The following is a 24,367-nucleotide window of genomic DNA, read 5'->3' on the forward strand; positions in this document are numbered from 1 at the left end:
GCAGGAGCATTTTAATGGGCTGACGGGATTAGTGTGTGTACACACGCTCAAATACCATAAGGAGTGGAATTATCTTTCTGAGCTCATCTCACCTGGACGCACACACATAATCGGAGAACATGCACCTGAGCCGCACACACCTGCAGATCAGAAGAGCGGAGATGTTTTGGGTTTCATGGTGTCATTTGTGCAAGTTTTTCCTTTTTGTGCAGGGAAATATTCAAAAGGAAATATGTTTTTATTTTAAGTTTAGCAGTAACAGCATGGAGAACGCCTTGTGGGTATTGTACACTTGTGGTATGATTAAGGATTTATGTTTAGACTCTATGTGTAGGTCTGTTTGTGTTTATAACGTACACAAAACATGCACACACGCTGTCACGCTGAACCACTGACACCACAAGCACCTGCGAATACACACACACACACACACACACACACACACACACACACACACACACACACACACACACACACACACACACACACACACACACACACACACAAAACTTCCCGCACACTCATATCGCTTCGTCTTTTACTGACAGTGACTGTGCCACTTTTGAGAAGGGTGAGTGGGTGTGTTGACGGGAAACAAGTAGCAGTGACCCAACACAAAGTCCTCTAAATCAGTAACACCAGCAACACTCAGCGTGGAGCTGTCGGCTCAACATGTTGAGAGAAAAGACACACGACCAGCTCGACCACTAAGGCTCCGAGCCTTAGAGGGAAACCAGAAACATCTGTAAGCTGAAGGTTTCCTTTCAACAAATCTATACTCTGTCAGCTCGTAATTATATGTCGGGGAGTTTATTTCAGTTCATTGTGGGGGTTTTAGTCAATTTACTTACAAGCTTTGCGTTATTCCGCCGCACATTCAAATGAACCACCGTTGATGTAATACTTAAAGACTGAGACTAAAGCCGTCACAGGCAGAGACAGTTATTCCTGCTATCGTGAAGAAAAATAATTACGGCTTACGTTGGCACGCACTGTTTAAACCTTTCCTCATACTTTTACTTTTGCACTATCTACTAACTATGGCCAAGGCACGAGACTCCCTACTTAGGCATGAGGAGTGAGACTGGTTGAGGTTAGGGTGAGAGTATCAGGGTAAGCCAATCAGAAGCAAAGTAGGGCGGGTCATGCCTTTACCATAGTAGAAGAAGAAATACTGCAACAGGTAAGGTCTGATGACATCATTCTGCATAATAATTAGCCATGTGCTTCTGTTTGTTACAAGACCAGTGTGTTTGTTAGGGGCAATGGGCCTTCGGAACAACGTTTGTTGTGGGGTTAATGAGGTTAAAGCATGACTGTTGGGGTTTCGGAATAATGAGCCGTCAGAACAATGGCACCACTCTTATTACGACCCCATGCACATCGTAATGTGACCCTAAAATGATCTCTTTTTCTTTAAGCTGTGTTCCCCACTCTCTCATTGACAACAAGCCCTCTTTCCACCTCAGGGTGTTGAAGATGGCAGTGTGGATCCAGGCCCAGCAGCTCCAGGGAGATGCTCTGCACCAGATGCAGTCTCTGTACGGTCAGCACTTCCCCATTGAGGTGCGACATTATCTGTCCCAGTGGATAGAGAGCCAGCTCTGGTGAGTTGTGTGTGTGTGTGTGTGTGTGTGTGTGTGTGTGTGTGTGACTCCAATTATTAACCATGTGGGTTTACTAATGCGTGTGTCTACTTTCTTCTGTATGTGTCTTGCGTGTGTGTTTGTGTAGGGATGCTATAGACCTGGAGAACCCACAGGAGGAGTTCAAGGCAAAGCGCCTGCTCGACAGTCTGATTCAGGAGCTGCAGAACAAGGCTGAGCACCAAGTTGGAGAGGACGGCTTCCTTCTCAAAATCAAACTTGGACACTACGCCAGCCAGCTCAAGGTAAGAAAATATACCTCCCAGGAATATACAGTGTCTTACTCGCTCATACATCCAGTCTGATCGACTGAGGCTTTATAGCATTGGTTTGCAGAGAGTTGCATTTATCACTAAGAGACGGAGAATTTATACTTTTTTTAAAAGTCTGAAGAACAATACATTCTGTTCACACAATCAAATAAGCCAAAAACAACTCGGCATGAATATTGAAATGAGATCATGTTTCCAGCAAAACACCCTGAAACAATATGAGAAGATTATTAGCAAGAGTTTGGAAGATACAACTTGTTGGCTATCAGTTCTTGGAAATAGCACACAGTGGACAATATGTTTTCAGAACAGGTTGTATCCACCATGAGAAAAACAAGATGACAACCCAAGTGAGGGCCTTGGTCGCCAGCCAGCCCTGCTATTTATGATCGAGCTCCCCGCTCACAGATCCGCTCTTCTGTTTGTCTTCTCCCCTCCCTGAAACCGGGCAGAGAAACAGGGTGAAGGGGGCCGGCTGTGCAACATCAAACTGCAATCCTGGATTCCTACCACTCTGTTTTCCCTTCTGTGATTGTGAGCGCACATGTAGTGCTGATGTGTTGAAAAGGGTCCCGCATGGACACTGTGCTCTTTTTCTCATCGTAGCGTGGCGTGTGTCCAAGTAAACTAAAGCTTGATGGAAACAATTCAACTTTTATTGCAATGTCCCTCTCTCAGGAAGCAACAAGAATATCAACAACTGACTCACAACAGTGTATTTTAAACTGAAAGTGAAACCACACTACTCATCAGAGGCTAACATATTGCTGTAACACATAAACTACTCAACTCTCGAGTGTGCGTGACAATGTGTGTGTATGCTAATGAATCATATATGAAGTGTGCTCTGCCTCAGAGATGGGTCTCATTAAGCTTGTCTAATGGCTTTTAGTGTTTGCTGCGTTTGCTCCAGAACTTAGCGAGCTTCCTTGATGCGACTAAATTGGTGAGTCCTGTGTGCGGTGGCCGCTCCGCTCGTCAGGGGCTAATAGGCCTTAACACGGCACATGTTCTCCTTGTCTTCCAGAGCACGTATGACCGCTGTCCTCTGGAGTTGGTCCGATGCATCAAACACATCCTCTACACAGAGCAGAGGCTCGTCAGAGAGGCCACCAATGTGAGTAGGATGCGTGTGTTGTGAAATATATATATATATATATATATATATATATATATATATATATAAAGGCAAGCTGACACCTGCATGCACACTTCTGCTCCGTTGTCTACACACAGACATCTCCACTGAAATGTAACCTTCCTCAGACACCTGTGGCTCCTCCACGCATTATTCATTTTTATAGCCTGTACAAAGCCTGCAAGCACAAACAGCTCAACTACATAATGGTGACTGATTCAGAGGCTGGATAATTGCATTTCCTCCATTCATCCCCCCCCCCCAAGGTCTGCAGATTCCTTTGCATTATTATACACGAGAGATACCTATACACTCATGCGGTTAAATGGATTTGTAAAAGTAAACCCTTTGTTCTTCTCCGCCAAGGCTGGAAATCAAATATTTCACGGTTTATAAAAATCCCTGAGTTATAAAACCAGCAGTACGCAGAACATGTGACTCTCAGCGACTCCTGCGGTGAATTGATTTCCAGTCACAACATGCCTTTTCTATTAGCGGAATGCATGTTTGGACTGATTGAATTTCAGTGTGTTTAGTCAGAACCTTTAGGCGCCAGAGTGCTCGTGTTCAGACCTTTAACTGACCAACTGAGTATAATAAGCAGACGCATTCTTCCTTCTGTATTTGCTGTGTTCACATTCGACTTGTGGTCACTGGGGTTTTTACAGTCAAATAGCCACACGCAGTCAAATCAAGGTTTCATCTCCCTGCTCCATCCCCCCACAGATATCCCCAATAGATCAGCCCTCTGCTCACCAGTAGCCAGCAGTTTCCCACTAGCAACGACCATAAACAACCCAATGACAGACAATATACAGGCCATGCAACCTTACCAATTACTGTTTCCGAACCCGCCCGCGTCTCTCTCTCTCTCTCTCTCTCTCTCTGTGCCTGTCTCTCAATCACACTTTGTAATTGACAGTCGAGCTCTCCGGTGGGCGGGATGATGGACAGCATGTCTCAGAAATACCAACAGATCAACCAAGCTTTTGAGGAGCTTCGACTGTTGACCCAGGACACTGAGAACGATCTGCGCAAGCTCCAGCACAACCAGGAGTACTTCATCATCCAGTACCAGGAGAGCCTGCGCATCCAGGGTGAGAGCAGAGGACTCGCTTCTGGGAGTAATGCAAATGTTGTTACTGACTCGACTGTGACAGTTATTTAACAGAGTCATTCATCATACATGCAAAAACAAGGAGGTGATGCTTCTCTGTTTTTATATCATTCAAAAAATATAATACATTTAAGTGTTGGACTGAGAGTTGGACTGAGAGACATTTTGGACTATGGATGATGATTAACGATGAATACAAAATAAAAAAACAATGAAGAAATGAATCATGAGGTTTGGTGAGCTGTGAGATTGCGGTGCTATATAAGGTTTTATGTCATATTTCTTTTTAAAACAACAAAGCTTAAATTGTATAAAAGAGATCATTCATACATTTCACAGCTGCCTGAAAATGGAAAACAAACATGGAGCTTCCATAACAAGCAACCTCTGCGTTTATGTTGCATCATTCATAACACGACACCTAGCTGTTATGACGTCTGCATTATGCTGTCGGAGGTTATGCTGAGTAAATCATTGTTCCCCTTTCTCTCTAACTCGTCCCTACCCCTCCCCCATTTGGATGGCAACAACCCCACCCTTCCTCAGCTCAGCTGACCAGCCTGGCCACGCTGCCCCCTGCTGACCGACAGCTACGGGAGCCCGCCCTTCTCAGCAAGAGAGCCACTGTGGAGGCATGGTTGACCAGAGAAGCCAACACACTACAGAAATACAGACTGGTGAGACGAGAACCTGCACACGTACATGCACGTGGGTGCGAGAGTGAGAATATGTGTTTAGCGAGTCAACATCCTCGTCTTTGTTTATGTGCAGGACCTCGCGGAGAAGCACCAGAAAACACTGCAGCTGTTGAGGAAGCAGCAGACCATCATTCTGGATGACGAGCTGATCCAGTGGAAGAGACGGCAACAGCTGGCAGGCAACGGGGGCCCGCCGGAGGGAGGCCTGGACATCCTGCAGTCCTGGTGAGTTCTCGTCCGTCTCCCATCAAGAACACCACGACTAGACTCTCACACGAAGCAAAGGGTCACAGCTCACAGAGCTCTAAATTGACTACCGCTGAGTTTATATCCAAAATGTATTGACTCCTAATAACAGAGACATGGGTAGAGCGGTCTCTTTAGGCTTTTAATCCCCATTCAGGCTGGCTGTGTTCTCTTTGTATAGTTATTTTGAACTCTCTTGTTTCAATTTGTGTTTCCTAATGATCTGCTAGAGTTAGCACACATGTCTATAAGTAATGTAGAAACTTAATATGTCTGACAGTGTCAATGCTTGGGCCTTCTTACTGTGTGTGTGTGTGTGTGTGTGTGTGTGTGTGTGTGTGTGTGTGTGTGTGTCAGGTGTGAGAAGCTGGCAGAAACTATCTGGCAAAACAGGCAGCAGATCCGGAGAGCAGAGCACCTCAGACAACAGCTGCCCATCCCCGGCCCCATCGAAGAGCTCCTCAACGAACTCAACAGTACTATCACAGATATCATCTCAGCCTTGGTCACCAGGTGTGTGTGTGTGTGTGTGTGTGTGTGTGTGTGTGTGTGTGTGTGTGTGTGTGTGTGTGTGTGTGTGTGTGTGTGTGTGTGTGTGTGAGGTTAAACCTTGACAAAAAAAGCTGATTTGAAAGCATGAATGTAGGTCAGATACAAGTATGTCATCCCCAGCATGTGTGCATGTGTTGTTTACATTGAGGCATCACCATTTCCTGCACTCAGTGTGAACCTTTATGCAAGTCCTACTTACACAACCTTAGTTGCCTGTGTGGTCACTGTGAGGACAAATCTTAACGAGCAGAGTACTGGAAACCATAGAAGCTGATGGAGCCCGACGTGACGTCTTACGCTGAAGGTTTATTAAATATTGATCCAGGAGACTAGATGATGAACACAGAGATGCACTCACATTGCATGCCACCATCCATTCTGCCACCGAGCCGCTCTCCCTCGATAGTTATCCTAAACAAGGCATTCCTGAAGCTGTTTACCGAACGATGGCTCCTCGAGTCCTAGTCAACACATTCTGAGTAAGACAGTCACAGCATCTCTCCGACCTTGCCAGTCTGACGACACTGGGCACAGCTCTTATCTTGCCGCTGTGGGCCGTCAGCTCCCACAGCGAGATGAGCGGACGCTCGACATATGGGGACATTTCACTTTAGATTACGTCTTGAAAAAAAAGTTACATTTGCAGTCCTTAAGATTAATGCACTATCAACAAATGTGTAGTGGAAGAAGACTGTTCACAGGAGGGAGAAGAAGGAGATGAGAGTGAGTCAGCACTGGATTATAAAGTGCCCAGAGGCCTGGGATGATAGTGGACGTGAAACCTAAAGAGATCTGCAGAAACAGAGAGAATGTGCAAGAGAAAGGAAAGTGACAGCACATGCAAATCGTTGCATTGCATTACTGTTAAGCCCTGAAGGCACATCTGCGAGGGTCCTCTAGTCCTCCAGCATCTCTGAGCAGGAAGCAATCTGACGTGTTTGACATCCCAAGTCTCGGATTTAATAGTTCCTCACGAGGATGGAAAAGGGATCTCTGAGGAGCGATAAGTGAGGATACACGAGCCGTGACTTCGCTGAAGTCTTTTACCCGCCAACACGCTGCTTTATTGGATATTATTGGACGCTGCAGACCGGACCGATCTGATGCATCTTGCAACATCGCTGCCGTTTCATACCAGAGTGATAACAGAATAAACTATCATAACTCCCAACTTCTTATATTTGAGTTGTATTAAAAATATGTATTAATTGTAGATCTGAAAAACAACTTTCTTTATTTAGAAGAAAGATTTGTCTTCTCATCGTTAACTTTTGTTATGGATACAATTAAACAGTCTGTCTGTCAGCAAGAATCACTTTTTACATCATTTATCATGATTCAGTAACATGTGAGGCTGATCATTCCTGAGCGTCTGCTTTGATTTCCATTAAACATTTAGACGAATCAATTATTTACAGTGTTCAAAGGAGACCATAATCATATTCCGGGTTATTAAAAAAGAAAGGATTCACAATCAGAATATCAACAAATAATGACTAAATAATAAGTCTGCCTGTAGAAACTGTTCCTGTGCGTCCCGTGCGTCTCGTCCCTGCAGGGAAACCTAAAGCACATTGTGAAGCCACGTCTCTGTCGCAGCAATTCCTGATTGGCCACAGACAAGCCTGCGCCCATACAGCAATGCATTGCCGACACATATAGTACGAGCATAGGTCACGTTTCCTCAACAACATCCTCTTTATATTCCCTCTGAAGCCTCTGGAGGTTTCAGGCTGAGAATGGGAGACTGTTGTCTTCATGACTTCAGCCACAGATCAGAGGTCTTGCAGGCTCGTATTTCACTTCAAGCTGCCTCTGAGCCTGCAGACTTAATCATGAGGCTGCTGTGTTTGTGTTCATGTGGACGTCAGAAGTTACACAGAACATCACACCTTACTATTGTTACCTTCAAGTATTCTATTATATGGTCAATGCTCAAAGGAGCCCTGTGGAACTACATATAACATGTGTGTCTTTTGTATGTACGGTGCATTGTAACTAGCTACACTAAACTGTAAGAATGCATCCAAACAAGCCCTTAAAGCTCAGACGAGTGAAGTGTTGCATGCTGGTACGATACAACACATTTTATGTATGTTGAGCATAGTTCATGGACATATTCTATCTCCCTTCTTGTCTCCACAGCACCTTCATCATTGAGAAACAGCCTCCACAGGTGCTAAAAACCCAAACCAAGTTTGCCGCTACAGTGCGCCTTCTAGTGGGCGGGAAACTGAACGTGCACATGAACCCTCCGCAGGTGAAAGCCACCATCGTTAGTGAACAGCAAGCCAAGGCCCTGCTGAAGAACGAGAACACAAGGAAGTAAGTCCAGTGGCCCATGCATGTCAGTGTGGATGTATCACACCCCCATGCTTTATTGGTGTAGATTGCCAAAGAGTCAGTAATAATGAGGCAGAGTCTGTGAGAGACTGTGGAAGTGTGTGCTCAACACCAGTAGTGTAGTCGTATCCCTACCTCAGTTAGTGGGGACGCCGCGATGAGCCCCCGTGGCACCATTTAGATAATGATTTGTAGTTTTCCTGCAGGGATTACTGGATCCCAGGATGAACTCTGGTCCAGTGCGTCTCCAGTCCTTACCACAGAGACATGGCTGGAACTTGAACAATGCTTCAGAGGAGTTTATGGTGTGGATGCAGAATCCACATTTAGCCTGTTCCACATTCCTCCTGACAAATACAGAAACCTTCCAAGACTCTAGGTCAGCCAGTGGTTATATGGTTCAGCAATTTATCGGCTCAGCCATCATCTGCTGCTGGTTCTCATCCTAACCACTTGGTATGGCCCCCAATCTGCAGCCCAGAGACATCTGCTTGGTGTTTTCTCATGTAGAGAAGATAGTGTTAGTTAAACCGTCCAATTATACGAATAAGAACATCGTTCCTACATCCTGCGTTCGTTTCACTCGGCTCCTCCCGTCACTTTATTTTAATTGGTTCTGGGAAGAATATAATTCTCAGAACTTAAGTGCTTCGCAGCAGATATAGCCGCTAATTGACCGGTTGATTGTGTCTCTCCTTCAGTGACAGCAGTGGAGAGATTCTCAACAATAACTGTGTGATGGAGTACCACCAGACTACAGGCACTCTCAGCGCCCACTTCAGGAACATGGTGAGTGTTCCTGAGGAGAAGTAAACGACTTGACTATCTCTGCATTCATGGGTCTTTATTCGAGCGCAAGTGGCTCCTTCTAAAGTCCAAATACGTCCAACTTTTCATTGGATCGGATCGGAAAAGAGAACATATACAGATACGCATGTCTAACCTATTGATAGCGCATCACTTCCTTGTACAAAATGTATCAGACGATTAAAACAAATATCTCCCTATAATAACTACAAATATATTTTCCTTTGGGTGAATTAGCTTCACTTGTCTTTGGATTTCTGGAAATAAAATAACATTATATTAAAACAGGGCTGCAACTAAATGATTATTTTCATTACTTATTAATATGCCGATTATTATATTGTCGGTTTAATACCAAAGTAATCGATCATTTGGTCTATGAAATGTCAGAAAATAGTGTATAATGTCCCAGTTTGATAAAAAACAAAGCATGAAAGATTACTTTAACGATTAACTGATTATTAATATAATTGGCCGTATCAGCTGCAGCTTCAGGAGAGCCTCTCTGTGCATCACACATGCCGCTTGCAACAATCCCCGTGGATTATTTACCTGTCAGCCCTTCAGTGTGATTTAAAGTGATTCATGCATGTGCTTTATGTATGATGTGTGCATTGTCAGCCTATCTTTACCTTACGTCCAGGATTGCTCATTCTGACCTGTCGTCTCTCGTGTAGTCTTTGAAGAGGATCAAGCGATCGGACAGGCGAGGAGCAGAATCCGTCACCGAAGAGAAGTTCACCATTCTGTTCGAGTCTCAGTTTAGTGTCGGAGGCAACGAGCTTGTCTTTCAAGTGAAGGTGAGAGGAAGGACATAAGATATTAGCCTGGACGCACACTTTCCATTCTTACTGCAGCAGCAGTTCATTCTTAAAGGCATAAGTCACAAAGCCTTGAGCATCCACTCCTACGCACACTGAGAAGTGCAGTGCACCACATCACGCTACTCATTCCAATAACTCATCTGACTTTCCTGTGGTTTTATGACGTCACGATTATTTCCCATTAAAACCATAGAAATACTTTTTTTTTATGTGATACAGGCAAAATAATACACATAACAAACACAATAATATGATGACATGACAACAAAACAAAAGAAAGATGACAAAGAGACTAAATAAAATGTGTATTTCCGAGCCACTAGGGGGCGGTATTTCACCGCCACTTCAACTGAACGGAGCGCAGCTAGCCAGTTAGCATGCTAACTTCAGTAGCTTCAGTACAATTAGAGCGTATTTAGTTCCGTTTATTCTTCGCGAGAGCAATTTTTCATGATAATGTTGTCCAACATAATGTTTCAAGGTTTAAAATTTAAATACATATTGAGTTGCCTTAGCCAATATTAGATTGCAACAATAGAAAAACAAATGCAACTGGTCTTCGTCTTGCTCATTACAGGATCTACTTAATGACGAGTGTTCAATGTTAACCTGTTGCTTTCTAGCAGCAGTAATCTTGTAAAAGAAGTTTATTGTATTTATTCTTACAGTATTCTTCTCGTGTTGGTCTCCCCTCTTTCTCTGAACAGACGTTATCACTTCCTGTAGTGGTCATAGTTCACGGTAGCCAAGACAATAACGCCACAGCAACTGTACTGTGGGACAACGCTTTTGCAGAGCCGGTGAGTAAATGTTTGTCTCTGTGTGAGTACGTTAAAAATGTTCACTTTCAAATGTTCAGAAACGCGTGAACTTAGCAGTTTTCTTCATCACATCATCAGCATAGTGAATAACTGTCAATAGATGTGGCGTGTCCTGTTCACTTGCACTGTTGTGAAAAGTGAAAACACATTAATGTATCAAACATAAATGTCAAACACTCGTCGATTCTAATGTTTCTCAGTGTTCAGATTTAATCAATTTTGACAATTTAAGCCGTTGGAAGGAGACGCCGGAGGTTCGGGGACCCTTGCGTCGTCTTTTTTCTGGATCGTCCGACGTTTTATAGACTAAACCATTCATCAGTTCATCAATCAATGTTTTTCATTTAGGAAGCAGCTACAGAGTAGATTAATTTCTGTACACTGTATGTTTTGTCTATCCAATTAGTAACGAGTTTATTGTCTATTGATCTGGATCAATTGAAAGAAACTCACGTTTGCACATTTTTCTATCGACGGATATGTTTCGCCTTCTGTAGCCGCCTCGCTCGGGTCGATTAACGCTCATCCTCTGCTGTCTCCTCTGCGCCCACAGGGACGGGTGCCTTTCCTCGTGCCAGATAAGGTGCTCTGGCCTCAACTGTGTGACGCCATCAACATGAAGTACAAGGCTGAGGTGCAGAGTAACCGAGGCCTGTCTGAGGAGAACCTGGTCTTCCTGGCTCAAAAGGCCTTCAGCAGCTCCAGCAGCAGTCCGGACGACTACCGCAACATGACTATGACTTGGTCACAGTTTAACAGGGTCAGCGCAAGTCACTCCCTCTCCAGCGGCTTATATAAAGAGCATATGTATTATCTGTCATCATCAGTTTTAATATATGCATTGTGTATGTTTTAAAACGCCCGCAGGCCACCTTCAGTGCATTGTATCAGCCGCATGCTCGTTCTTCCATGGAGTGATATACTGTTGGTTATTCACACATAGAATAATTTCATGCTCCATTTGCAGTGCCCTTACAGGCCCGTTCTGTAGTCGGCTTGAGTGAGAGCACCACGTTTGGTGGCCAGGTCTTCATCTTAATGGGCCTGTTTGTCCACACAGTGAAAGGCTGGAGGCCTCATTTTCTGCCTCAAAGCAGCTGGCGATGGCAGAAAACACACTTACATTCACCACACACCATCAGTCTCATTAGATTACAGGAACATCAAGTTTCAGTATGAGCCACACACACACACAGTTTCACCCTCTCTTCTTTTTCCTCGCACACTCAACATATACACGTACAGCCGCACACTTGGTTAAATCATACACACAACTGGGATGGGGACATGTTGTTCTCTGTATTTATAGACTCGATGGACGCGAGGGAACGGCGAAACCTTTTAATGTATGTAGACATCCTGTTGGGGTTTTTTTTAAATACATTTATTTATGTTTTTACAGGAAAGCTTGCCAGGGAGGAACTTCACATTTTGGCAGTGGTTCGATGGCGTGATGGAACTCACAAAAAAGCATCTCAAACCACACTGGAATGACGGGTGAGGAAAGTGCAGAAGAATAAAAGCACTATGTCTCTCTTTTCAATTTCGCAGCTGAACTGCGTGTTCTGTGAATGTAAATGTCCCCCCCCCCCCCCCCCCATCAATCTGTATAACTCTGGCACATGTTCACTTCCACGATTTTCCATGGCAACCTGGGAAGCTAGACCTGAAGAGAAGTGGCGAGGGAATGCACATGCACATTTTAATGTCTTTGTTATTCTATATCTCTTGCTCTCTCTCTCTTTAGAGCCATATTAGGCTTCGTGAACAAGCAGCAGGCTCAGGACATGCTGATGTCCAAACCCAACGGTACTTTCCTTCTGCGCTTTAGTGACTCTGAGATCGGAGGAATCACAATTGCCTGGGTGGCAGAAAATCCTAACAAAGCAGGTATGACGTGCACATGTGTGTTACTGTGGCTGAGGGGATTTAACTACAGCTGAGCATTATGGATGTACCTACTACAACATGTGCTGAATGCTTGTTTTTGGATATTCTAAGCATCAACGCAGCCAATTGGAGCTTTAAGTTAGATCGCTGTCAGTCATTCTGACTTCTGCTATTATCACAAGTCTCACTATGTCTCTGTTATTGCTGATGCTGCGCTGTGGTCGCTGTGTTCCTCCAGGTGAGAGAATGGTTTGGAACCTCATGCCGTACACAACCAAAGACTTCTCCATCCGCTCTCTGGCTGACCGCATCAGCGATCTCAATCACCTCCTGTTCCTCTACCCCGACCGACCCAAGGATGAGGTGTTCTCCAAATATTACACCCCGCCACTCTGTAAGCAACCTTCTGTTTGCCCAGGCTGCTGTTACTTTTCAAATTGAATATCACAGCTTCAAAGTCTTTGCTGTGAACGGATGTATTGATTGGCGTGTGGCGACTGCACTAAGCTGTCCTTCTCTCCCTCTCACTTGTTTGTTTTAAAGCCAAAGCAGTGGACGGCTACGTGAAACCGCAAATCAAGCAAGTGGTGCCCGAGTAAGTATTAAGCTTCCTGTTTGCCTTTCCTCCCGTTCTTCCATTCCTTTCCTTCTTCCCCCCGACGTCCACCGACCAGTTTTTTCCTTTGTGGCAACATTTAGAGTTAATCACTAAATATTGGACCCTGAATTCAGATCAGCTATTAGTTGGCTGTTACAGTTGGAGGAGGCCAATTAAGGATGGCCAGGGTTCCTGAGCGAGCTTGTCTTCCACTCATCATTAGAGTTAGGCTTGTTAGTTGCAAAGCCCCGCTGCCTGCCTGTCTACACGGCTGGTTCACCCTCAGTACAGAGAATGACCATAATGATGTAGCGAGGCCTGGAAAACACGCTGAGGGTAGTTGCTTAGGCAACTGCTGAACATAGACTCATAGGCTTTTATCGTGCGTGTGTGTGTGTGTGTGTGTGTGTGTGTGTGTCTGTGTCTGTGTCTGTACAGGTTTACTACAACCAATCCAGACCCAGCAAGTGGGAATCCAACCTATATGGATCATGGCGCCTCCCCAGCACCTGTCAATCATCCTCACACCTACGGCATATACCCACCTATGTGAGTCAACAAGTCATTTAAACATGGGAGCTGGTGTGTGTGTGTGTCTGAGTGTGTGTGTGTGTGAGTGTGTGTGTGTGTGTGTGTGCGTGCGTGCGTGTGTGTGTGAGTAAAGAGTGTCTTGTTGCTCCTGCTGGTTTTTCTTTTGGTAATGTGCTGCCAGCTTGTCTGAGTGTGGTTTGGCTCCACTCTGTGTCCTGTGGCAGGAGTGAATCTATGTTGGATGCGGACGGAGACTTTGACCTGGACGACACCATGGATGTGGCGAGGCATGTAGAGGAGCTCCTTCGGCGGCCTGTAGAGAGCCAGTGGGGCGGCCAACAGTCCTGACCCTTGACCTTTTAATCCGCGACAACACCAAACAAACCCTGCCTCCCAACTTGCCCCACTCGCATTGACATTTCTCATGGTTTAATTCCATTAATTTCTCTTTTCTTTTTCAGATAGCTATTATGTGAACTGTTAATAATGGTTGTGATTTTTTTTTTCTTCTGTTCAGCATGAGAGCATGCATGTCAGTGACTTCTCTTAGTTTTATTTGTGTCCATAAGTGTTTGTAAAACAGACTAGGTGTAAAGCAAAACCTGCAATGTTACAATATTGTGAAAAAGAAAAGAAAAGGTAATGTTCATTCACGTCGTGCATGCATTTTCAATTGATTTTAAAAATATGCCACCGTATGAAGTCAGTTTAACAGTTGAATGATTTCATTTTGTTATGTTTTCTGCTTTGTACATGGGTTATCAGTATTTTGATAGTGACATTGAACTTGCCCCTTTGACAAAAAAAAGAAAGAAATAGTAATGAAGAGTTTTGCTCTTAACAACATAATCGGAGTCATTGCTCTGCAGAGTTACTGTCCTGTTTATTTCAAATCCGTATACACTAACCTAAAGGCAGAGTGACCCTCTTTGCTTTCTGCAACTGGCAGCACACACATCAGCACACGGTACACATGCGTAAGTGTGCAATGTATTTATCTGATTTGTTCACCAGCTGAAACAGGGGGGTTCACGCACCTCCCTCGCTCCCACAAAGCTATTTATCTTCTGTTTGTTCACAGAAATGCAAATTCAAGTATTTACCCGGCGCTGCCTGCTTGTCCTCTCAGGTCCCTCTGTTCCCCTCATCAATGCTACCTCGCATTATTCTACTGACAGTCGTTGTATACTATTGGTTCTGTTATTGTTTCTGCACCACATTCACACCAGTAGGTACGGCCATTAGGTTTTTGTTTTTGTGATTTGCGTTTTTATGTGTGAAGAAGATCTCCTCTGTTCGCTCTTTTATGCTTGAAGCCATATGAAGTGTTACATGTCTGGTCGGTAGTCCTGAATATTCGGCTCCCTTCTGACTTTTCTGCCTGTCCGTCACACTTGTGTCCCCCGAACCTGTGTCATGACACTGTGTGCAAAGCCTGCGCGCGCGAGTCTCCGTGCGACAACATGTGCGCACCAGCAGCTGAAGTTGCAGTGCGCACCAGCAGCTGAAGTTGCAGGACATGCACAGTAGATGAATAGTTGCACGCTTCTGAATGCTCTGCACGGACTCAGCAGCCACGCGAGGAGCTCAAGGATGCAAGGTGTCATGTCAGTTTCTTCGTCGGGCTTCTGTTATTGGTCAAGATTAGTTGTCATTGTGCGTCCCCCTTGTCGCTACACATAAGATATACCTAGTAGAGAAGGATGAGACTATTACCCAGCTCCCTCCACACACGCACGCACGCACACACGCACACGATGCTGAAAAGAAAATATGTCAACAGCCTTACACCTCAGGAATGAATCGCTTTGCTTAGTGATGTATAAGCCAAATAGAAAAGATCAATGTATACAGAATATATGAATTTATTTTGTCTATCATAATTCTATTTTACTATTGTTTCTCTGGCACTCCCCCTCTTGAATGTACCCCCCTTTGCATGACCCTGTTGAGGATATCCGTACGTACAAATACGTCCTCAGTCCGAGCAGAAGTGTCTCGTCTCGTATCGCAAGAAGTTCCAAAAGGACACGGAGCAACTGGAAGTCACAAAAGAATTTATGATGTACTTTTGTGTTTGTCCGACAGACATAACAGTATTAAAGATATTCCCTTGTTTATCTTTTCATTTCTTCCTCACATTTTATTTTTGTATCTTGCTTTCGTCCCTTGTTTTCTGAAATCTCAAGCTACTTGTGATATATGAACATGATGAACACGATGAACATGATTCTCATCATTTTAAAGCTTTGTTCCACTGTAGACTGTGTATTTCTTTGTTTCTGATGATGTAGATGGCGCTGTGTGCTGTTTGATGTTTGTACCATGTTTGTGGTTCGGGTTTATCACTTGAAGCTTTTCCAAGAGAAAAAACAGCTGTTGAGTTGAAAAGAGGAAAAAAAAATAAAGTTTTATAAATAATTTTAACTCAACCTGTAGAAGTACAAACGATTTTGATGTCACTACAAAAATAAATGCTATTTTTTTTAATGTGTGCAGTCAACACCATCAATTTAATTCCCGAGCAGCAGAGGGACACTCCAGGAGCTCCGCGTGGACTCAGCAGGTGTGTGTGTGTGTGTGTGTGTGTGTGTGTGTGTGTGGCTGCATCAGAAACAGTGTATGTGGGGAACCTTTGAACTGCTGCTACAACATGTGGAATTAGTTTCTCTGCAGGATTTTATTTTGAAATGCATAACAAACTATTGCAAAGCAGTGTGTGAGGCGTTCTGTGTGATACAACTTGTGGCTTTGTGTGGAAGGAAATGTCTTTCGCAGGAGTTTACCTGAGAAAGTCCCTCATGTTGCAGAGAAACTCTTCATACCGCTCCCTGATGACGCCAATGATGCTTGAAATGAAATGAATACGTTACTGTTTGGGTATATTTATTTCATCTTATGTCTTATGTCATCTTTTAATATCTCCAGTGCGGTTTCCTGTCATTTTTGTACAATATAATTATTAACAGGAAGACCATGATTGATCCTTCTAAATGTATACCCATTGAGATGACATTTGTGACCTGGCCAAGAAGGCAGCAGAGTAACCCGTCAGCACGCGTCGATTTCACACATACAATAAATGAAACATTACAAATGAGGTTAAATATACACAGATGGTGTATAACACATGCAGACAACAAGGCATCAAGTCATAGCAAGTTGTTATGCATTTAGGTTTGCAGAGGTTTTCGGTGCTGTAGGACTGAAACAGTTTCAGGGGAGGCTCAGTGAATGGAAAGTGAAAACATATCACATAAGTTATCAAAAGTATGTCACACAGAGGAGCCTGCATGTGTGTGATTTGGTTAAAGGCAGTTCTCAGCACGTTGGGGGAATTTTATAGTTTTTTCCTACTTTCCCCGAGTCAGAACTAACAGATGTCTGAGGACAGATGTGTTTTTAATGTATTCGTTGTCGTCTGAAGGGATGTCAAACAGCAATATGAGGCTTTCTTGGCTCAATTGTTGAATGTCGATGACATTAAATAACATTATCATGATCCAGATCCTTCAGGCATCCAGGTGTTGAGCAAAAATGTTCTGAGGGGAAGCCCAACGCTTTGAAAACCCCTGATTTAGGGTATTGGAGTTGTAAAAAAGTATTATATGTGTAGGTGGGAACCTCTGACATTTGACACATTGGTTCCTTTTGAATCTACTCAATCATCTTGGATGTAATAATGTTTTCAGCTGCATTAACACACAAACTGAATGTAAACTGATTGTTGTGCCAGGATGGTGCAACTCAAACCTGCACATACGAGAGGGTGAGTTCCAGCTGGAGAGACACTAATAGTTAGATGTTGTACATACACAAGCAGCACTCTCCTATAATATCTTACAACAAGTTAAATTGTTATTTTTCACACGTGGAAACAGGCTGCTCATCACACATGCTCTGAATAAGCTCCCTTCTGCCTCCTGGTGGATATTAGAAACATATCAGATATGGTTTGCGTGTGCATTAGAGCTGAGGTTTAAATGTTAATTACCTGCCAGGTGTCACGTCTGGGAAACGTGATAAGAAAGATTGATGTGACCAGTTATTGCATAAATGATTTTCATTAGAACTGTGGCTGCTTCCTGGAGAGACAAACAGGTGCTTGTGGTTGATTATAAACTGCACGCCTGTAGTTATTTATACATTATCTGCAAGAAAGGCTGAAAATATGCGCAGATCACATCGTAATCCACTGCAGGGCTCCAAGAGGTCAGCGGTTATATCATTATAATATATAATATATACATAATATAATGTGCACGAGCACTGTGGTGTGCACCTGACATGATACTCACTGGAGAGGTGGGTCCTAAAATAATATGCTTTAAACAGTAGATTTATCAGTGTCTGTTTTTAATTAAAATTACAATATTTAATTAGAAAAGATTGGCATTACCATAATAAAGTACAGAATTGCTAAAGCAGATTGTATAATGTTTATAATGTAAATATAATAATTGAGATGCAAACAGGATGACACATGGTATATAGAAATACTTTGTCACAAAATATACACAGAAAAATAGATATTATGAAATATATTACAATAATACTTTCATTTTGTTCAATCTTTTTCAAAGAGTCTTTATGCAGGTTGTAGTAAAGTCGTGCTGTCTTAATCCAACTTTACTTTTATTTTATTTCTCTTTTTGTAATCCTAATTAGAAGTAGAAATAGTTGTTTATTGTGTTTCTGCTGACTCAAGGATGTTCTTATCAGTATGTTTATTTCTCATAGCCTTGGTTTGTCAGGGACAGTCGCGAAGCTTCTCACACATACATTTCTGTTTGGGTTCAATGTTTACATTCAAAGATCACTCCAGATACGAGGGGAATGTGCTGAGAGACTCACTGGCTGTCCTTGGTTTCAGGGCCTATATTGTATATTATGGTGTTTAATACCCTAAGTCTATCAGCCTTACCTTCAAAAATAATAGTGATTAATTCAATAACAACACTGGTGTCTTTAAATACTATGTTCTGTGCACATCTTCCATCGAGCTGGGAAATAACTCAGACATATTAATATGGCTGGCCCATTATTTGACATTTAAGTTTGAGTTAATTTGCTGAAAAGAAGATGTATCCGGTTGGTTTTCTGCAGAAGAAGCACAAACTTTGGTTCTTTATTCTAGCGCAGCTAAGCCACCATGTCACCAGCAGGTGTCAGGAAAGTGCAGTGGATCTGGAGGAGCCCTGTACCGACAGATATGAGGTGACATCACATCGTAAATGAAACAAAAAGCAGTGAGCATAAAGCTTAGTTGAGCTAAAGCATAGGGTTAGTTTTTAATAATAAAGTGAATAAAATGCAACGCCTCATTAAAGATGGACTAGACTGGCATCCTGCGTGTACAGGTACTTCATGTTGCTGCCGTTAGGGACAAGTGTGACAGGCCAACCCCATCCTCCCTGAAACACTTAAATATGCAAAATGTGTATCTGAATAAATCTTCTACATCATTGGGAAACATGTGCCACCTGTCACTTCATTTAGATTCCTGTCTTGTGTTTTCATGTTTGGAAAAGGAACAATAAAAACCTATGTTGAGTAAAGAGCCTGCGTGGGGAAGATTTTATGCAAAGTTCTCGGGCAGGAACAGGAAGTGCGGTGGAAAGACTCAGGAAGACCCACCCTCTGCTCCCCGGCTGTGAGCAGCAGGAACTTCCTCTTTATCATTCAAATGTATAATTCACGCTCACGTATCTGTGAGACGTAGATTATTGTTCGTGTGGTTTTATTTTTGTCCCAGCAGCGGGCCCACTGTGGGTAGGTGTGTGGGAAGGGGCAAAAACCCCCACAGTAATCCCATCTGGGCCCGGGAGGTCCCAGGACCGAAGGCTCTGCTGGATTCATTCTTCTCCTAACTGTTGGGTTGAGGGTTGTGGGACAGGCCTGGGCCCGGGCAGCACAGAGGAGCAGGACCACAGCAGAGTGGGGTCTGTCCTGGAGTCAGTGAGTCATGGAGTTACACATTTGGTCGGTCGAATGCTGGAGTTTCCCCTACTGGCTGTTGCTCTTTCAAAATGAATAGGAACAACATTGTTGCTCTACCTCAGCTACAGAATGTGCTATCTTTCTTTAAAGTGAGAAAGAAGTGGAGTAGTTACTCCATTTACTAAAGCTGAGTCCTCAGCAGTGGCACAGGCCCTCTCTCCCCCCGTCTATATTCGGCTGTCCCATCTAATAAAGGCAAAAAGGCCCAGAAAAGAATGTTTAAAATAGAAAAAGGGAACTATAAATGATGCCGTAGACTCTGTACATGAGGAGTAAAGGTGTGAGGGAACAAATCGGCTTTCTACAAAACTGTCGTGTGGTAATAAATCCTGAACGTTTGACCGGGTGATAGAAGGGTCGCTCCTATTCCCCTGTAGCCAGCTGGGATTAGGAGATTGATCAATAGCCAGCTGTCATCAATAAAATGGATGACAGGCTTCTGCTGATGGGTCCCGGGGGGGGGGGAGGGGGCAGTTAGAAGCCTGAAGGTATGGCGATGGAGATCCATTGGTCTGGAGCTGACAGATCCTGCAGCAGGGAGAGGCAGGAGGGCGAGCGGTGCCGAACTGTAGGCATGGCTGACATCCTGCCACAGGAAACTACAGCAGAGCTCAATGAAAAACAACAAGGGCGTTATTTTAGAGTGACACTGCCATGTCAGTGTCACTCTAAAACAACAAGGGCGTTATTTTAGAGTGACACTGCCATGTCAGTGTTCATGAGTGTCGATACCGCCTCGCTTGCTATTTTATTTAAGCTTTCTTTTTTTTTTGCCTCAGACAAACACTCGTGATCTGGTGTTTCATTCGGATGTTTTCACTGAATTTGTGGGTGGTGAGGCCCCTTTCACAAGCCTGCCTGTGGTCACCCCCTGTGGTCACCCCCCCCCCCCCCCCCAAGTTAAAATCCACGTGGAGCTGGTGTTTGGAGACTGGCCGTCAGACTGTTCGCATTTCAGTGAGACACTTGGGCCAGGCGAGGAGGCTTTTAATGCAGAACCTTTGCTGAATTATTTCTGAGAATGCATAATACATGATCCTGAGAAATCACAAGGGAGGGGGGGTGGGGAGGGGGGAGAGAGAGGAAAAGGAAGGGAGCATGTGATCTCTCCAGCCCCCCCCCCCCCCCCTTTATTTTCTCAGTCTACCAGCAAGTATTACATTCCTTCATCCCCTTTTCTCTCTTTCCCTCGGTCGCATCATAAATTCTCAGATATTATTCCCTCTCTCCGTCCTGCCCGTCCTTGAGAAGTGTCTGGGCTCCAACAGTAGTACTGTAAGTCATTCTCATTCATGGGACTGAATGTGATTAGAGAGGCTGTGTTTTGGCTACAGATTAAACCACTTATCACCACCAAGGTCTTTGAAAAGTATCCATGTAGAATAGAAACACCCTTGAATAAGACCCTTAACTTCTTCAGACTGTCTCGCCCTCTGACAAAACATATCCGATGATTACACACCGTGTACAGTAATCCGCTGTGTGTCATGTGGGCGTTGCTATCTACCAGAAAAGAATTTCCCTTTTGCTTATTGTCTTTACATAAAGGATAACAACCCTGATAAAGGAATCAAGTCTGTCCGTGATGTAAAGACATCACTTCGGCTCTCATTAGCCACATCTAACAATTATAAGCAGACGCCCTCTGCTGCACATGACTCCTTTCATACAGAGCTTTGATTTGCTTCCTCAGTAGGTTATACATGGGGTTGCATTATTATCCCAGCTTACTGGCCATGTTTCTTCTGATGATGTAAGTTGTCCCTGACGTTGATTGTTACACTATTGTTGTAGTTTATTTTGGACTGGCCTCAGGCCTCAGGCGTGAGCAGATGTTCAGTTTTATGGTATGTGAAACAGGGGTCAGTATTCAATGATGTTGCACAAACTGTCTTTCCAATTTACGATAGTAAATGAGTGGGACTAATATTTACAGTCTCCACTCTGTTGTTTCCTCCTGCTGAATCAATAGCTAAGAAGAGGAGAGGTGGGGCGGAGGAAGAGCAGTCTTGCATCTTTGATGAAGAGTGATGCTGTGAAATTAATGTGTTACTATCTTCCTTAACACGCTTGATGGGGGGAAAAACAGTTTTTGAGGTGTGAGCAGGATTCCCATCATTAAAGCTACAATAAGCAGTTCAATGAGGAAACATATCCAGTGAGTCTTTTCTTTGTACTCCTGTATTGCAACACATTACCTTGGAAACAAGAACACGTTGTGTCATCAATGTTAGTCAGGCTCAAACCAAGTCCGTTTTATTTAGCATACGACCTCTGCAGTCTTTAGACCTTCTATTCAGAGAAGGAAAAACTCCCCCAAAGAAACCTGAGGAAGAGCAACTGAGGAAGATCCCTCTTCCAGGATGGACACACATGCAATAGATGTAGTGTGTAGAGAAAAGACCAACGTTGTAAAAGTATGGACAATCATTCATCATTCGTTCAAGATTGTAAAATTTTACAATCCAAACCTCTAAAAATGAATAGCTTTGTTAACCACGCTGCAGTGAACTGTCCTCCATGTATCACCGTCTCCTGATGAGAGGATCCTAACAGGATTTTATTTGTGGAAAATAAAAATAAAGTGGTGCAGAGGCCAGATGAGAAAAGGCTCGGGACAATTAACACAAGCTTCTTCGTATAAGACTCATTATAAAACAACACTGTAGCGTTTTAATGTCCAACTCCTCATGAGATGAGAATGCTTCCACTAAATATAAACGAGGAGAAAATAATGACAGATTTGATGTTTGTATTATATGCTTATTTTGTATAATTGTTATAAATAGCGAGCTCTTACGGAGAGTGTATTTGGTAGAGAGAGAGTTCGTGACAGTTACAAGCTCCATGTAGTTCCCATCAAAGATAAACTCATTTACAATTCCCCTCTATTAAAACTAAAGAGCCTAAATTACAGAAGAAATGTTCCAATGTTTGGCCTTGAATTCACAAACATTCAATATGGTCTGTTTGCTAGTGGTGGGAGATGGTGCGCGCGCACGTCTGAAGAATCAAATTGTGTTTGCGCGCGCGAGATTCTGGGTTTAATTGTACATGCACGCGCTCATGTGAACATGCGTTTTGGGGCTCATTGCGATTGCGCTCTGGCTATCTTGAATTTGTCCCGCGGATGCATATGAGAGGGGGGAAGCTCTCCTGTTTGCAAGCGCTGCAAAAGTGAGCATGACTCGAGGCGATGCGCACCGCCGACAGTCCTCACAAGCGGACGTGGTGAGCGAAACACATTGTTGAGGACAAGGAGACGAAAGTGCAAGCTGCAAACCCTCAGCACAAGTCAGTATTTCCAGTATTTTTGGAGCACACGCCTCCAGAAAGCTAATCGGAGGAGGTCGCGTGCGGGGTACGCCGTCTGCTCGCTATCTGCCCGGCTTCAGACGCTGCCGTGCGCTCCGGTGATGGACCAGCTCTGGTGATCAGGAGAAGAAGACGAGCCTCCCTGGACGTCAACAAGTCCACCGTGCTTTGAGAAAATGGGCTGTTTTTACATTGAGGAGAGGAGGGCATTGTAACACCATGGCAGGGGTACACGCTTCAGATGTTGTGTCGGGACATTTTCTGGATCCTAACATCGGCTCCCCGCCTGCCCAGGGCGCGACCAATACAGCGGGAATCACCGGCGAAGCGGCTGCGTTGACTCTCACCGGTACCCGGGCGTACTTGGAGGTGTCGGCCGCTGCCCACGGCTACGGGGCCGAAGGAGTTTACACCAATGGACGGTACAGGGAGCACAGCAGTCCAAGGATCGGGAGTGGCAGCCGTGATCATTCCGCAGAGAGAAGTCAGGGAGCTGGGAACATACCTTGCGGCATCATGAAGGTTGGTTGGTTGAAACACTTAATTCTCCTTGTCAACTATTGTCAAGGTGACACAAGCGGAATTCTCTAAGTGTCTGTGCCACATTATAGCGGAACAAAACAAGACAAGGCTGCACAAATGTGTGGTGAGCCCAGTTACCTAAAGTGTTCTTCAGACACTTCCAGGGGTCCTTAGAGTTCCACTGGGTCCCAACATAAGAGACTTAAGATGCTTTTATTTGAGCAACTCTCAGTAGAAGTTTGCGAGATAATGGATAAGGGGATTACCCCGAATTAGATCTATGTCCCCATACTAGCAACAACATAAATGTTTAATACACTCAGCTACAATCTTTACTTCGGACACGCTGACTGTTGGGTCCTACATGTTGTCTATCAAACACTAAAAAGACACTTTGGCATGCAATCAGGTGCTATAATCATCTTGGTGAATACATTTGTTCTGCAGAGATCCTAAACTCCTCGTGCAGACTGCTTCTCTAATGCCACTTTAAACTGAAGCAAAATGAGCCTGAGAATTTGCATTCTTTGGATGCTTTGGCCACAGCTGCAGTTACAGTCATTGCAGAGAGTTGTATTGTGTTTGTGATCTTTTTTAGGTTACTATACTCTAACATTCCTCTGCGCTGGATATCGGTGTTAGAATGTATTACAAGAATAATACGTGTTTAGTCTAGTTGCAGGTTCATTTCTCTAACACTTGACAATGTAGAAGTCCTAGCAGGTTTGAGGTGAAACAGATGGTGCGCAGAATTTGTGCGTTGAAACTTGTGCCGAACATAAACCTGATTTGTGTGCTCTCCATATAGCTCTTTCAGTAATGGATGGTGTGATGTCACTTATTAGTGCTCCCATTACTGGAGGTTAATTAACTGGTCTTCTTCAAACACACATAGGCAAGCTGGCAAGTTTCCTCTCAGATTTATGTAATGTTACCCCATGATATGCTTTTAAGTGCACTGGTGAGTGAATGCATTGGTTTTACAGCACGTCAACATGACAGACTGCATCCTGGGGTCTATGGTGGAGATACACGTATTGTGTAGGT

At 43.9% G+C, this 24,367-nt stretch overlaps 2 protein-coding genes across 6 annotated transcripts in view; both read left to right on the forward strand.

The window, feature by feature from the left end:
• Positions 1-15,977, forward strand: part of stat5a (signal transducer and activator of transcription 5a) — a 43,988-nt gene extending 28,011 nt beyond the window's left edge. For all 4 annotated transcript variants that reach the window (XM_029437732.1, XM_029437733.1, XM_029437735.1 and 1 more), the window contains 18 exons: positions 1,470-1,607; positions 1,735-1,891; positions 2,946-3,035; positions 3,979-4,153; positions 4,720-4,850; positions 4,945-5,096; positions 5,475-5,630; positions 7,815-7,994; positions 8,714-8,801; positions 9,497-9,619; positions 10,351-10,443; positions 11,018-11,224; positions 11,867-11,961; positions 12,212-12,354; positions 12,593-12,748; positions 12,898-12,949; positions 13,391-13,501; positions 13,708-15,977. In XM_029437732.1, the coding sequence (XP_029293592.1) occupies positions 1,470-1,607; positions 1,735-1,891; positions 2,946-3,035; positions 3,979-4,153; positions 4,720-4,850; positions 4,945-5,096; positions 5,475-5,630; positions 7,815-7,994; positions 8,714-8,801; positions 9,497-9,619; positions 10,351-10,443; positions 11,018-11,224; positions 11,867-11,961; positions 12,212-12,354; positions 12,593-12,748; positions 12,898-12,949; positions 13,391-13,501; positions 13,708-13,831 (2,371 nt within the window). In that variant the 3' untranslated portion in view covers positions 13,832-15,977. The remainder of the gene's footprint in view (positions 1-1,469; positions 1,608-1,734; positions 1,892-2,945; positions 3,036-3,978; positions 4,154-4,719; positions 4,851-4,944; positions 5,097-5,474; positions 5,631-7,814; positions 7,995-8,713; positions 8,802-9,496; positions 9,620-10,350; positions 10,444-11,017; positions 11,225-11,866; positions 11,962-12,211; positions 12,355-12,592; positions 12,749-12,897; positions 12,950-13,390; positions 13,502-13,707) is intronic.
• Positions 15,978-22,557: 6,580 nt separating this feature from the next.
• The window catches only part of LOC115011995 (inactive phospholipase C-like protein 2), a 59,749-nt gene continuing 57,939 nt past the window's right edge, over positions 22,558-24,367 (forward strand). For both annotated transcript variants that reach the window (XR_003832630.1, XM_029437350.1), the window contains exon 1: positions 22,558-23,320. Coding sequence is in view for 1 of the 2 variants with exons in the window: in XM_029437350.1 (XP_029293210.1) it covers positions 23,018-23,320 (303 nt within the window). In the remaining variant the exon portion in view is untranslated. The remainder of the gene's footprint in view (positions 23,321-24,367) is intronic.

Source organism: Cottoperca gobio, chromosome 8 (assembly GCF_900634415.1).
Source record: "Cottoperca gobio chromosome 8, fCotGob3.1, whole genome shotgun sequence".
Taxonomy (NCBI): Eukaryota; Metazoa; Chordata; class Actinopteri; order Perciformes; family Bovichtidae; genus Cottoperca; species Cottoperca gobio.